Source organism: Eleutherodactylus coqui, chromosome 5 (genome assembly GCF_035609145.1).
Source record: "Eleutherodactylus coqui strain aEleCoq1 chromosome 5, aEleCoq1.hap1, whole genome shotgun sequence".
Taxonomy (NCBI): domain Eukaryota; kingdom Metazoa; phylum Chordata; class Amphibia; order Anura; family Eleutherodactylidae; genus Eleutherodactylus; species Eleutherodactylus coqui.
The window spans coordinates 267,988,842-268,001,789 of NC_089841.1; the positions used below are offsets into that span (position 1 = coordinate 267,988,842).

At 46.2% G+C, this 12,948-nt stretch overlaps 1 protein-coding gene across 1 annotated transcript; it reads left to right on the forward strand.

Annotated features, from left to right (window-relative positions):
* Positions 1-3,867: 3,867 nt before the first annotated feature.
* Positions 3,868-10,902, forward strand: LOC136627124 (myeloblastin-like). The gene is made up of 5 exons (XM_066602059.1): positions 3,868-3,946; positions 5,343-5,496; positions 6,995-7,136; positions 7,228-7,461; positions 10,635-10,902. Exons 1-5 carry the CDS (start codon positions 3,868-3,870, stop codon positions 10,782-10,784), a joined length of 759 nt encoding a protein of 252 aa, XP_066458156.1. The 3' UTR covers positions 10,785-10,902.
* The last annotated feature ends 2,046 nt before the right edge of the window (positions 10,903-12,948 follow it).

A 12,948-nucleotide genomic window follows, 5' to 3' on the forward strand; every position in this document is an offset into this window, starting at 1 on the left:
CCCTCCGCTGGCGGACTATGTACTATTACAATGCCGGCTGCTGGCAAACAGTTGGGGGTCTTAGGTCTCGGCTGGTTCCTGCTTCCTTTCATGAGCCCTGCTACCGCCTGACCCATATGCTGTAACCTCAGCACTCATAAGCAGTAGAGCTTTCATATAGTAGTCATGGTTCTTTACATTTCGAGGGGTTGTCCGAGTAGATTATTTGGATAAAAGCCCGTTCCCCATGCAGTAAACTATCTAGCAGTCTAAGGTCGCCTGCACACAGGCGGAAATACCGTGGCGGGATTTTCCGCGGGATTTCCGCCACTGAAAGCCTGCATTACAATACGCACTCCTATCCAGACGGCTGCGGTTTGGCCACGCGAAATCTCGCGCAGCAAACAAACCGCGGCATGTCCCATTTCTATGTGGGGCTCGTAGAAGCGTCACTCACCCGGCCGCCGGCTCCGGTCTGCGCATGCGCCGGCTGCCCGAAAGCCAGCACATGACAGAGTCGGGGGCCGCCTGGCGCGGGTAAGTATGCGTTCCTCCCTGCAGGCGCTGGGGTTGGGTCCCGCGGTGAGAATCCTCGCCGCCGGATCCGACCCGCCCGTCTGCAGGCGGCCTAAGGTCGGCTGCACACGACCGGGTCGGATACCGCATGTGTGAGCATGCACAGAATCCGCCCCTGTGCCTGGCCGGCATCCACGCATACCTGCTTTTCTTCTTGGCCGGCTGCACTGTGGATGGTCCGCACAGCGAGCCGTTGGACTTGCATAGTGCAGGTTTTTCTTTTAAATCCTGGCTTTTCCTGCGTCGTCGCTAGGCGATAACGGCTGCAGGTTGGACGGCTTCCATTAAACTTCAGTGGAAGCGGTCCATGCGGAATCTGCATAGAACCAGGGCAAGCAGCAATTTTTCCTCCGCGAGCGGAAAATCACAATTGATTTCCACTTATGTAAAGGAAAGCGTTTTGCCATAGCATGCTGTGCAGCCGGTACATCGTTGGCTCGTTCAGATGAGGAATCTTTTAGTTTCCTATTTGCTGTACAAGTGGATGAGCGACATAACGAGCGCTTGTTAACTGAACGATAAGCGAACGAGCCAACGGCGATTTTTATGCCCGCACGAAATGAACGACGAACGAAATGTCACCGATTCTCGTCTGTCCCTGAGTCGTTGGCTGCAGTTAGACGGAGCGAGAAAATTCACTTTCGCTCGTTTGAATCGTTTTTCGAACGATAATCCTTCCTGAAGTGACGTTAGAGATGTGCGATCTTGAAGTCGGTGCGGGAAATAATCCTGATGACTCAAATAGAATGTGAGTTAAGCCAGTTCAGTTGGCCATAAGATGTCCACATTTTAGGGCTCCTTCACACCAGTCTATGCGGGTTTTTTTGTACATCACAGTGCATTTTTTACAAGGCTTTTTTTGCGTGTATAGGCATATTTTAATGTACTTTTGCGCACATCGGCATCATTGAGCTCTAGATGTGTTTTAACATGGAATGGGGTCAGAAACGCTCTTTTCTCCTTAGGGAGAGCAACTATATACTATAAACTAAGTGAGGAGACTCAAATGGCCACGCACGCTCCTCTGGGTAATATGCAAATAAGGGAGATGGAATAAATCCTCCACAGTGCCACCTATTGAAAGGCAGCATTCCTTCGAGTCAAAGTGGGACTTTTTCCATCTCCCTTATTAACATGGAATTGCACATCTGTGAGTACATTTCAACTCCTCCCACAGACTTCTATGGGGACCCGCGGTGCACAAATGCGCACAAAAATAGAGCCGGTCAAATTTTTTTTCTTGCGTGAGGAATGTCCGCGCAAAAAAGGAAATGAGAATAAACCCATAGAAGTCAATGGGTTCTATTCTCTATGTATTGCATATGGAAATTTTATGTGTGCTCGAAAATGTGTGCAAATACGCCCGTGTGAAGGAGCCCAAACGGGTCTGTGGTGATGTAAGTTTGGTCGGGAGAAGCATGATGGGTCTGAATGTTATAGTCATAATATGGACCTTAAATTGCTCCTGTATTACGGCCATCTAGATCTGCCCTAAAAAGTTTAATAATTTAACTTTAATTGCAGGACATGGAGAACAAAGAGATGAACGCTTCGGCAGGAGAAAAGCTTATCAATAATCAATTTTTGTAATTTTTCAATTATGGTATTTTTTTACTTTTTTTCATGTGCATTTCTGGCAAAAATGCTAGAACTTATAACTGGAGATGAACGATGTTCTTGACCTCAATGTGTTTATATCAGGCCTCCAATATCATCATTCAAAAACTGGATGGATGCCTTGATGGTTCTTCTCCTGTGCACATGCATGTAGAAGGGTGAGGGTTGGTTTATACGTATCTTGCACAAGTAATAGTAATGAGGACAGAGCCCATATATGATACTCTTAGGGACTCAGCAACTGTACCCGCTAAAATGCAGTTGTGTCTCTCCATACCTTGTGTCAAATTGGGCAGCAGAGTTTGGCTGGAGGAACATCTTAAATTTTAGGGTACAAACGGAAGATGAAACAATGCCTCAGCAAGATCACCTAATATACGGTAGCGTTCCCACAAGTCAATGTCTGACCTTTAAACAGAATTTGTAACTATGACTGGGAATATAGGCCAAAGTCGGAGTCTTCTCCAGAAGAAAATGATAGACTGCCCCGGAGTTGTGGAGACTGCCATCTGCATACTAAATTTCCAAAAGGGGAATTCCATGGCCTTTTAAAGGGGTTGTCCCGCGGCAGCAAGTGGGTCTATACACTTCTGTATGGCCATATTAATGCACTTTGTAATGTACATTGTGCATTAATTATGAGCCATACAGAAGTTATAAGAAGTTTTTCACTTACCTGCTCCGTTGCTAGCGTCCTCGTTTCCATGGAGCCGACTAATTTTCGGCGTCTAATGGCCAAATTAGCCGCGCTTGCGCAGTCCGGGTCTTCTTCTTTTCTCAATGGGGCCGCTCATGCAGGATGCCGGCTCCGTGTAGCTCCGCCCCGTCACGTGCCGATTCCAGCCAATCAGGAGGCTGGAATCGGCAATGGACCGCACAGAAGCCCTGCGGTCCACCGAGGGAGAAGATCCCGGCGGCCATCTTCAACCGGTAAGTAAGAAGTCACCGGAGCGCGGGGATTCAGGTAAGCGCTGTGCGTTTTTTTTTTTTAAGTCCCTGCATCGGGGTTGTCTCACGCCAAACAGGGGGGGGGGGGTTTGAAAAAAAACCCGTTTCGGCGCGGGACAACCCCTTTAAGTCTGCTCATGCCTACTAGGTGGTCTCTACAAGGAGAATGTTTACCCCATAAGACCCATATCATAGGCTTGTGACCCAGCCAGGAACCTACTGCATACTGATGAGGTGCAAAATAAACGACTGACCCCCCCTGCCAATATACAATTATCTTTTCATTTTGGAGAAGACTTTGCTTTATATTCAGAGTCATTTTAAAAGGTTGGACATTAACTTGTAGGAAAGCTACCTTGTAACGGGTGGCAATGCAGAGAGGCATTCTACCACGTCTTGTTTGCATACCAGATTTCCCAGAAGAGCATTGAAAGGCCTTTTAAATGCCCTCATGCCTCCCGACTTAAGTCTTGGAGTTTCACAGTAATAATTAGCATATAGAATTGTGACATCTGATATAGAGATTTTGCCAGAATGGTCGTGTTAGTTTCTCATCTCATGAATGTACATGTTATTAAACAATTGCCAATTCTGCACAGTCACTCTGCAGTTCCCATTTTCCTAATTCCTAATTTCCTTCTCCTTGCTGCATGCAGTTACAACTTTCTCAATGTAGTTTAGTAATACCAGGTAGTTATGTAACCTGAACCGTTGGCAGACAACTATAAATGTGCAGAACCTGAGAGAATGATGACTATGAAGCCCATCAGTAACATGAACTTTCTCATCATACTGGTAGTCCTCTGGGTATGCCAGGTGGATGGAGGTGAGCAATAGTAGGCATAAAGCGGATTCAGTTATTGGAGTTGCCGATTTGATGTATTTCTAATTGTATCAGATTCTATATATTTGGACTATTCTGCACGCTAATGTAGCATATGATGTATACAGTGAACAGCACCGATTAGAAGAAAGCATGGCGATGACAGGACTCTAGATGTTCTTCACCAGGCATAGTGGTACAAGCAGGCAAGGCAGTTAACTCTTTGTAACGCTCCTCAATAGCTGAGGATTCTAATATAGGTAAATGTTTTTGAGAAATGTTTCCAAAAGCTTGAAGTGCAAAACCTGCCCTGATCGTGTGTAACACAGATGCAAGGTTTGGTTGGGGTAAAGAGACATGCCATTCGGCCAAGATTTGGCATTGGGGCAGCTGTTAATGCGTTCCATTGTAATAAGTATACATTTGTGCCATTAGCACAAGACATGATTTACGCATCTGGATGTACATAACGTTTACACTAAACAATGACTTTTGCTTGTAGATGAAAATGCAGAAGTTTGCAGAAGACATGTTCTCCTGTCCAGGGCTCAGAATGTTCCTTCTCGCGATGCTTGGAATGCCCTTACAAATATGGCTTGCCAATGATCTGTATCCAGAAAGATGCTCTGTGTTGGGGGTTTCATGTAAACTGCAGATCATGTACTAAGGGAATGTATAAAGGTCCAGGTGTTGGTGCGGGACCTGCTAATCCTTAATCCGAAGCATAACACAGAGCGATGGGATTGGCCAAAGTACAGACCAATTATTCTGCAGTACTCCCGGGAGCTCTTACTGCCCCTGTGTGTCGCTGCTGTTTTATTGGCTTGTTAGCGTCATTTCATGATTTTATGTGGAATATTTACAAACTTTACAATGTCAGAGTGACAACAGATTCTGCAAACTTTTCTTCAGGTTCTTTATTTTTATTTCATTTTTTATCTCTATTTCTTTTTCTTTCTCCCTTCTTCTTTATTTCTCTTATTCGTTTTCTCTTTATTTTTCTCTCTCATTCTTTTTCTTTCTTTCTCTATCCTTTTCTTTTTTATCTTTCTCTAGCTTTCTTTCTCTGTATTTCTTTCTCCCTTTCTTTCTTTTTCTTTCTTTCTTTCTTTCTTTCTTTCTTTCTTTCTTTCTTTCTCCCTTTCTTTCTTTTTCTTTCTCCCTTTCTTTCTTTTTCTTTCTTTCTTTCTCCCTTTCTTTCTTTTTCTTTCTTTCTTTCTCCCTTTCTTTCTTTTTCTTTCTCCCTTTCTTTCTTTTTCTTTCTTTCTATTTCTCTTTCTCTTTTTAGATGTATTTATCTATATTTCAATGTTTTTCGCTTTCATTGTAAATTTGTCATTCCTAAAAAGTTATTAGAGTTCACACTGTTTGCTATATATTAACATAATATTTTCCTCAGGGACTTTCCATACTGGAATTGTTGGGGGCAGGGAGGCTGTTCCCAACTCTCATCCTTACATTGCCTCTCTTCAGTTCAGACGTCAGCATTTCTGTGGGGGATCCCTCATTGGCCAGCAATTTGTAATGACAGCTGCCCATTGCCTGTCAGACATGTAGGTAACCTGATTCATAGATTTATTACTGTTTGCATACACAAAGTGGTCATCGGGGTAGTGCCAGTTTATCCCTTTGTCCTACAGTAACTTTCTATGCAGTGACTATAGAATTCCTTCTGTACTATCTTATCTACATCCCAAACTAAGACAAATAAAATAATATTCCCTTGACTTCGCCTGAATGTAATATTATCAATGGGAGTTACAATGTTTACATATAAATTGTATTTCCTTTGCTGGTTCTATCTCTGCTCCACTTCCTCTCGCTGTTGGGGTACCCCAGGGCTCGGTCCTTGGTCCCCTTCTTTTCTCTATCTATACTGCCCCAATTGGACAAACCATCCACAGATTCGGCCTCCAATACCATCTCTATGCTGACGACACCCAACTTTACACCTCCTATCGTGAGATCTCTGGACCATTCCTCCAAAATATCACCGACTGTCTGTCCGCTGTCTCTAACACTATGTCCTCCCTTTTTCTCAAACTAAACCTCTCTAAAACTGACCTCCTTGTCTTTCCACCTTCTAACCGACCTCCCCTCAACATCTCCATCCCAGTGTCTGGCACCATCATAACCCCCAGACAGCATGCCCAATGCCTTAGGGTCACACTGGACTCTGACCTCTCCTTTGCCCCCCATATCCAATCTCTGGCCCAAACATGCCACATGCACCTCAGAAATATTGCTAAAATACGTCCGTTCCTAACCACGGACACGCTAAAGACGCTCGTGGTTGCGCTCATCCACTCCCGGCTTGACTACTGCAACTCGCTACTCATTGGCCTCCCCCGCACTAGACTCGCTCCGCTCCAATCCATACTAAATGCAGCAGCTAGACTCATTTTTCTATCCAGCCGTTAGTCAGACGCCTCTGCATTATGCCAGTCGCTGCATTGGCTGCCCATCCACTGCAGAACTAAATTTAAACTCCTCTACCTCACTCACAAAGCTCTGCATGGCGCTGCGCCACCATACATCGCCTCCCTACTGTCAGTACACCACCCAGCGCGCTCACTCCGATCGGCTAACACACTCAGACTAAACACCCCTGTAATACGAACCTCACACGCTCGCCTACAGGACTTCACCAGAGCAGCACCCATCCTCTGGAACGCTCTACCCCAAGGCATCCGGACAATTCCCGATGCACGAAATTTGAGATGTGCCTTAAAAACGCACCTCTTCAGGGAAGCATACCAAATCTCCTGACCTAGTCCCTCGCCCCTCCCTATGGTGCCCCATCCTGTTTGCCTTCTGATAAATGATCTGTACATAATATTTCCTATTGCCTGTGTTCCCCACCCCCTGCACCTCCTGTACCACCCCCAACCCATTTGTGTCTAACCCAATGTACCTTATATTGTAATTGTTGTATTGTTTTGCATTTATCCATGCCTGAAAGCGCTGCGGAATAAGTTGGCGCCATACAAATAAAGATTATTATTATTATTAAAGATTATTTTTTTTTTTTTTTTTCTTTGCCCCACTCAGAAATGTAAATCAGGTGACTGTAGTTTTGGGAGCTCATTCTCTGCGGCGCAACGAGGCGTCCAGACAAGCATTTAGAATTTCTCGCGTCTTTGAAAATGGCTTCAGCCCGCAGACACTGGAAAACGATATCCTCGTCTTACAGGTTAGACAGCAGCGATTGTTGTGTTCACGGGATACGCTATTCCTAAGCATTGACTGATGTATCTGCTTTCTGCTTTCTCTTGCTGATGCAGCTTGATAGGAGAGTAACTCTCAACTCCAGAGTTAATTCGATTAGACTACCTCGGGTCAACCAGACGGTCCCTGCTGGAACCCAATGTGTCGCTGCAGGATGGGGGCGATTAGGAACACAGGCCAGGCCTTCAGACCGTCTTCAGGAGCTCAACGTCACAGTGACTGGAAGAGATCTATGTCGTCCCAACAACATATGCACCGGAGTATTCATGCGGCAGGCCGGCATATGCTTCGTAAGTAACACAAGATAAGTAAGTAGCAAGAAAAGGCATCTCCTATTAGTAAGTTTCCTTCAGTCTGGTCGCTTTCCCCAACAAATCAACCATTGGATCAGAGCCTAGAAGTGATTCAAATCTTTGCATATTACTGAAAGTGGCATTGCAAGGCACCAGTAGGGGACGTTGTACCACAACAGATATGGTGGCAAGTCAGAGTTGCAACTATAGATGGTGCAGAGCTTGCAAATGGGCATGTGCTCTGAACGTACAATCTGCTGACATCTAGAGATGAGCGAACGTACTCGTTTCGAGTACTTACGCACCCGAGTACCGCCATTTTCGAGTACTTCAGTACTCGGGTGAAAAGATTCGGGGGGCGCCGGGGGGCGGGGAGAGGCGTGGCGGTGCGGGGGGTAGCAGCGGGGAACAGGGGGGAGCCCTCTCTCTCTCCCTCCCCCCCGCCACTCCCCACTGCTACCCCCCGTGCTGCCACGGCGCACCCCGAATTTTTTCGCCCGATTACGGAAGTACTCGGAAATCGCGGTATTCGGGCGAAAAAGGGGCGTGGCCGAGCACGTTCGCTCATCTCTACTGACATCCTCTAAGTCTTTCCAGAACGAGTGAGTTGGCTAGGGACCTGGTCTCCTTTATCCCTAAAGTTGATGAGATGAAAATCCTCAAATGGTTGTTCTAATGCCAATATTGTCAACTCTTTGCCTTAGGCATCTTCCACACAAGCATAGACATTCTTGCCTGCCCGCATCACGGCCGAAAAACGCATGAATGAAAAAAGCCGCTAGCAATTTGCTGCTAAATATTGTGTTTTCTCGCTCATCCACACAGCTGGATACAGTGTATATACGCTGCAGCCTTGAATTCCTTCAGATGGCATAAATCCTTCAACTGGCTCAATAGAACCAGCTGACATAGTTTAACAGCGCTAGTCGCTAAACTCCCTCCCCGCCTCCCTTTGCCGGCAGCTCTCATAGAAGCCTATGAGAGCCGCCAGCTGATCGTGGCTGAAAGATAGGTCAAAACATCGACCAGCGCATTTGGCTGCCAATGTCCTATCTTCACCGGATGGACATTTTTGCGCAGCTAAATTACCAGTGCTGGTTTACTACTTAATAGTATCATCCCACTGCCTTATTACTAGTACTATGAACTGCCCACCATTAGGAGTGACAGCGTGTCCACCTCATTAAATGTGCCAACATTGGTGCTTCCATTCACAGTGCCAGCTGAGCGCCACACAATAATAGTAACATCACATTGCCCCCATTAATAGTGCCCTAATTACTGCTTCCCATTAATAATGCCATCTGTGTTCTCCTGGGTAGTGTAGAGCCAAACGTAAGGGTAAAGGATGGTCAGCCTAATGACTCTTTATCATAAACTATTCTGTGCCAACCTGACCAGAAGACAAACTCTTCAGGAGGCAACAAGCAGCATACAGCCTTCTAGATTACAGGAGGCAATATCATGGGCTCTCTAGTTGTCCACTGGTTTTACTCTTTATAAGCATCTTGGTTTATGACTTTGGGCATACTGAATTTCGGACAATGGTCCTATGGAATGGTAGAGGAAAATGGGATCTGCTATTCTTAGATTTGAGCCTGGATTTGTGGTGAGAACAAATACTCCGGCAGATTCTGTCATCTTTGTATTTATTGGAACAGGCAAGGAAGACGTTCAGGGCAGCATGGCACACAACATGGTGGTTAAAGAGGGCTAGCTAAGTTTAGAATCAGCTCCTGCTTATGATGGGTAATCCCATATATAAGTCCGATGGTGACAAATATGCCCACTTTAGTCAGTTTTTACAAATAATTCACTATACTATGAGGCCTTAGTCACACGGGCGGTTTTTCGACTGGGGCCGAAAAATTGCCCAAAAAAACTGCTTCTAGCCGCGTTTCAATAGAAACGGGCCCGAGCAGTGCAGCGCTGTCCAGCGCATTGAATTCAATGGAGCCGGCAATACAGCCGGCTCCATTGAAAGCAATGCGCTGCGGGCGATCTCACGATGAATTTTTGGGAAGGGCTTAAATATATAAGCCCTTTCCTGCAATTCATCCAGAAATGTGTAAAAATATAAAAAAAAAATATACTCACCTTGTCCCGGCAGCCGGAGTTCAGCCGCGGCCGGCGGCAGTTCTCCTGAACTGCTCTCTGTAGTATTCAGCAGCCGGGGATTTAAAATCCCCACCTGCTGAATTTACTGCCTCTGATTGGTCATAGCCTCACCAATCAGAGGCAGCTCTCAGTCACACCCATTCATGAATTCATGAATGGGTGAGTGAGTGCTGCCTCTGATTGGCTCAGCGCAGGGACCAATCAGGGGCAGCTCTCAGCTGTCATTCAGAGAATTCATGAATGGGTGTGAGTGAGAGCTGTCTTTGATTGGTCAGGCTGTGACCAATCAGAGGCAGCTCATTCAGCAGGTGGGGATTTTAAATCCCCGGCTGCTGAATACTACAGAGAGCAGTTCAGGAGAACTGCCGCCGGCCGCTGCTGAACTCCGTCTGCCGGGACCAGGTGAGTATATATATTTTTTTTGTTTTTACACATTTCTGGATGAATTGCAGGGAAGGGCTTATATTTTTAAGGCCTTCCCGAAAATTCATCCAGCGGTCGCCGGCAGCCCATTGCTTTCAATGGAGCGGCTGTATTGCCGGCTCCATTGAATTCAATGGGCAAACATCGTTCTTCTCTGCCACAGCTGTTACAGCTGTGGCAGAGAAGAATGATTTGTCTTCTATATGTTCTCAATGGGGTCGGCGCTGCTGCCGCCGGCCCCATTGAGCGCATATAGAGAAGAGAACAGGAATCGCAGATAGGTGCGATCTGCGATTTCTGTTCTACAATTTATCGGACGAGCGCATAAAAAGCGCTCATGTGTCCGATACCATTGCAAAGCAATGGTTTTATAAAATCGCCGGACGCATGCGCATGCGCAAATCGCGTGGAAAATCGCCCGTCTGACTGAGCCCTGAGAGAGTAAAAAACGAGTGGTAAGCCCTGTTGGAAGTAATATACACAATAGGACTGTGTAACAATATAAGTGTGCCGGCTGTCTGATATTGGAAATGTTGCTTCCTAGAAAAGTAACCATGTACCTAAAAACAAACTTTTTTTTTTGCAATTAGAGTTTTAAGAATATGAATAACATTCAATTTTTTTTTCAGGGCGACTCTGGGGGACCTCTCGTGTGCAATGGGGTCATTCAAGGCATTTCTTCTTTCATAATCCGTACTTGTGGAAGTGGAGTGGCTCCTGATTTCTTCTCACGGGTTGCTCTTTTCCGAGACTTCATTGATCGCTCCATCAACAGCTAACAAGTGCGGAGTCGGTGGGGTTGACATCATCACAATACGTTTTACTGCGGCAGAGGAATTGGCTTAGACTTAGCACTTTCACTGCAGAACTTCCTATAAAACGTAACTTTTAATAATGCGTAGGCTAAAATAGCACAACTAAAAGGACAAACACACATGGAAGAGACTCTTTTTTTTGTCTATCAGGGGTCACAATACATGGAAAAACTAACGGTTGAAGTAGATAACCGCTTTCACCATTCAATGTGTAGTTTAAGACCCAATCAAGAGAAGACTGGTCAACAGAAATGATCAGAACAGAAAGGTTGGGGTTTAGATTGAAAAACCCCACCAACTTGTGTAGACCATGAGATAAATAGTGTCAGAATCAGGCTGACTGATGGTGAGTCAATTACTCAGCACCTAGTGGTCAGTATGTCCTCTAAATTATTAGGTAATGCTGACTAGACCCAAAGAGTGACTAGCCTCAGAAAATTACACTAGGCTTGATATCCATTGGTTCAGCGTTTACTGGCTTAACGCGTTTCTACCGTATAAGTGGCTCATCAGGAGCCCTAGTGAACCAAAGTATGTAGTCCCAGCAATAGTGCCAGACTAATGTGAGTGTCACCGAGTACGGTTGATACTAGATCAATTTAAATGCTCTAAAGATACTTTACGTGTAGAATATCCAGCCTAGTATAACTGACTAGGTACTGAGTAATTGACTCACCATCAGCCAGTACCTGATTCTGACACTATTTATCTCATGGTCTACACAAGTTGGTGGGGTTTTTCAATCTAAACCCCAACCTTTTTTGATCTGATCGTTTCTGTGGACCAATTCTCTTGATTGGGTCTTAAAATACACATTGAATGGAGAAAGCGGTTATGTACTTAAAGGGGTTGTCCCGCGCCGAAACGGGTTTTTTTTTTTTTCAACAGCCCCCCCGTTCGGCGCGAGACAAACACGATGCAGGGGTTAAAAAAGAACACCGGACAGTGTTTACCTGAATCCCCGCGCTCCGGTGACTTCTTACTTACCTGGTGAAGATGGCCACCGGGATCTTCTCCCTCGGTGGACCGCAGGGCTTCTGTGCGGTCCATTGCCGATTCCAGCCTCCTGATTGGCTGGAATCGGCACGTGACGGGGCGGAGCTACAAGGAGCCGCTCTCCGGCACGAGCGGCCCCATTCAGAAAAGAAGAAGACCGGACTGCGCAAGCGCGTCTAATCGGGCGATTAGACGCTGAAGATTAGACGGCACCATGGAGACGGGGACGCTAGCAACGGAACAGGTAAGTGAATAACTTCTGTATGGCTCATAATTAATGCACAATGTATATTACAAAGTGCATTAATATGGCCATACAAAAGTGTATACCCCCACTTGCTGCCGCGGGACAACCCCTTTAAGGCCCATTTACACCAGCCAATTATCACTAAAAGATCGCTTATCGGCGATCGCTTTAGTGATAATCGATGTGTCTAAACGCGCGCCCATTGTGCACTTTTCGGGCTCTGCTAGCTGATCGTTAAATTCAGTCCGACCTAAATATCGTCGGTCAACCTTATCAGAAGTTCTCCGTGGGGAGTGCTGATAGCATTGTTTCCCCCTGGAGAACAAAGGATCTGAATGCAGATAAGAGCCCTCGGGCTATTAACTGCGTTCAGGGAAGGCTTCATTTGCACGGTTAACTGCTATTAAGTAGCTGAGTAGCTACTTAATAGTTTATGCAAAATGATCGCTCAAAGCTGTCACTCAGACTGTCGTTTGAGCGATCATCGCCTGGTGTAGACTGGCCTTTAAACCGTTAGTTTTTCCATGTATTGTCACTAGAGATGAGCGAACATACTCGCTAAGGACAATTACTTGATCGAGCATTGCCCTTAGCGAGTACCTGCCCGCTCGGGAGAAAAGGTTTGGCTGCCGGCGTGGTGAGAGGGGAGTTGCCGCAGTCAGCAGGTGGGAGCAGGGGGGGGGTGGGGGGGGGGGGGGGAAGAGGTGAGAGAGAGAGATCTCCCCTCCGTTCCTCCCTGCTCTCCCCCCCAGCTCCCTGCCCGCCGCCGGCAGCCGAATCTTTTCTCCCGAGCGGGCAGGTACTCGCTACGGGCAATGCTCGATCGAGCAATTGCCCTTAGCGAGCATGCTCGCTCATCACTAATTGTGACCCCTGATAGACAAA

What these genes read in the sequence shown, in the direction of transcription:
- LOC136627124 (XM_066602059.1), top strand. Translation starts at nt 3,868, where the DNA reads ATGATGACTATGAAGCCCATCAGTAACATGAACTTTCTCATCATACTG. An exon ending in GGTATGCCAGGTGGATGGAG is followed by an intron (nt 3,947 to 5,342) that starts GTGAGCAATAGT and finishes TATTTTCCTCAG; the next exon opens with GGACTTTCCATACTGGAATT. An exon ending in GGCAGGCCGGCATATGCTTC is followed by an intron (nt 7,462 to 10,634) that starts GTAAGTAACACA and finishes TTTTTTTTTCAG; the next exon opens with GGCGACTCTGGGGGACCTCT.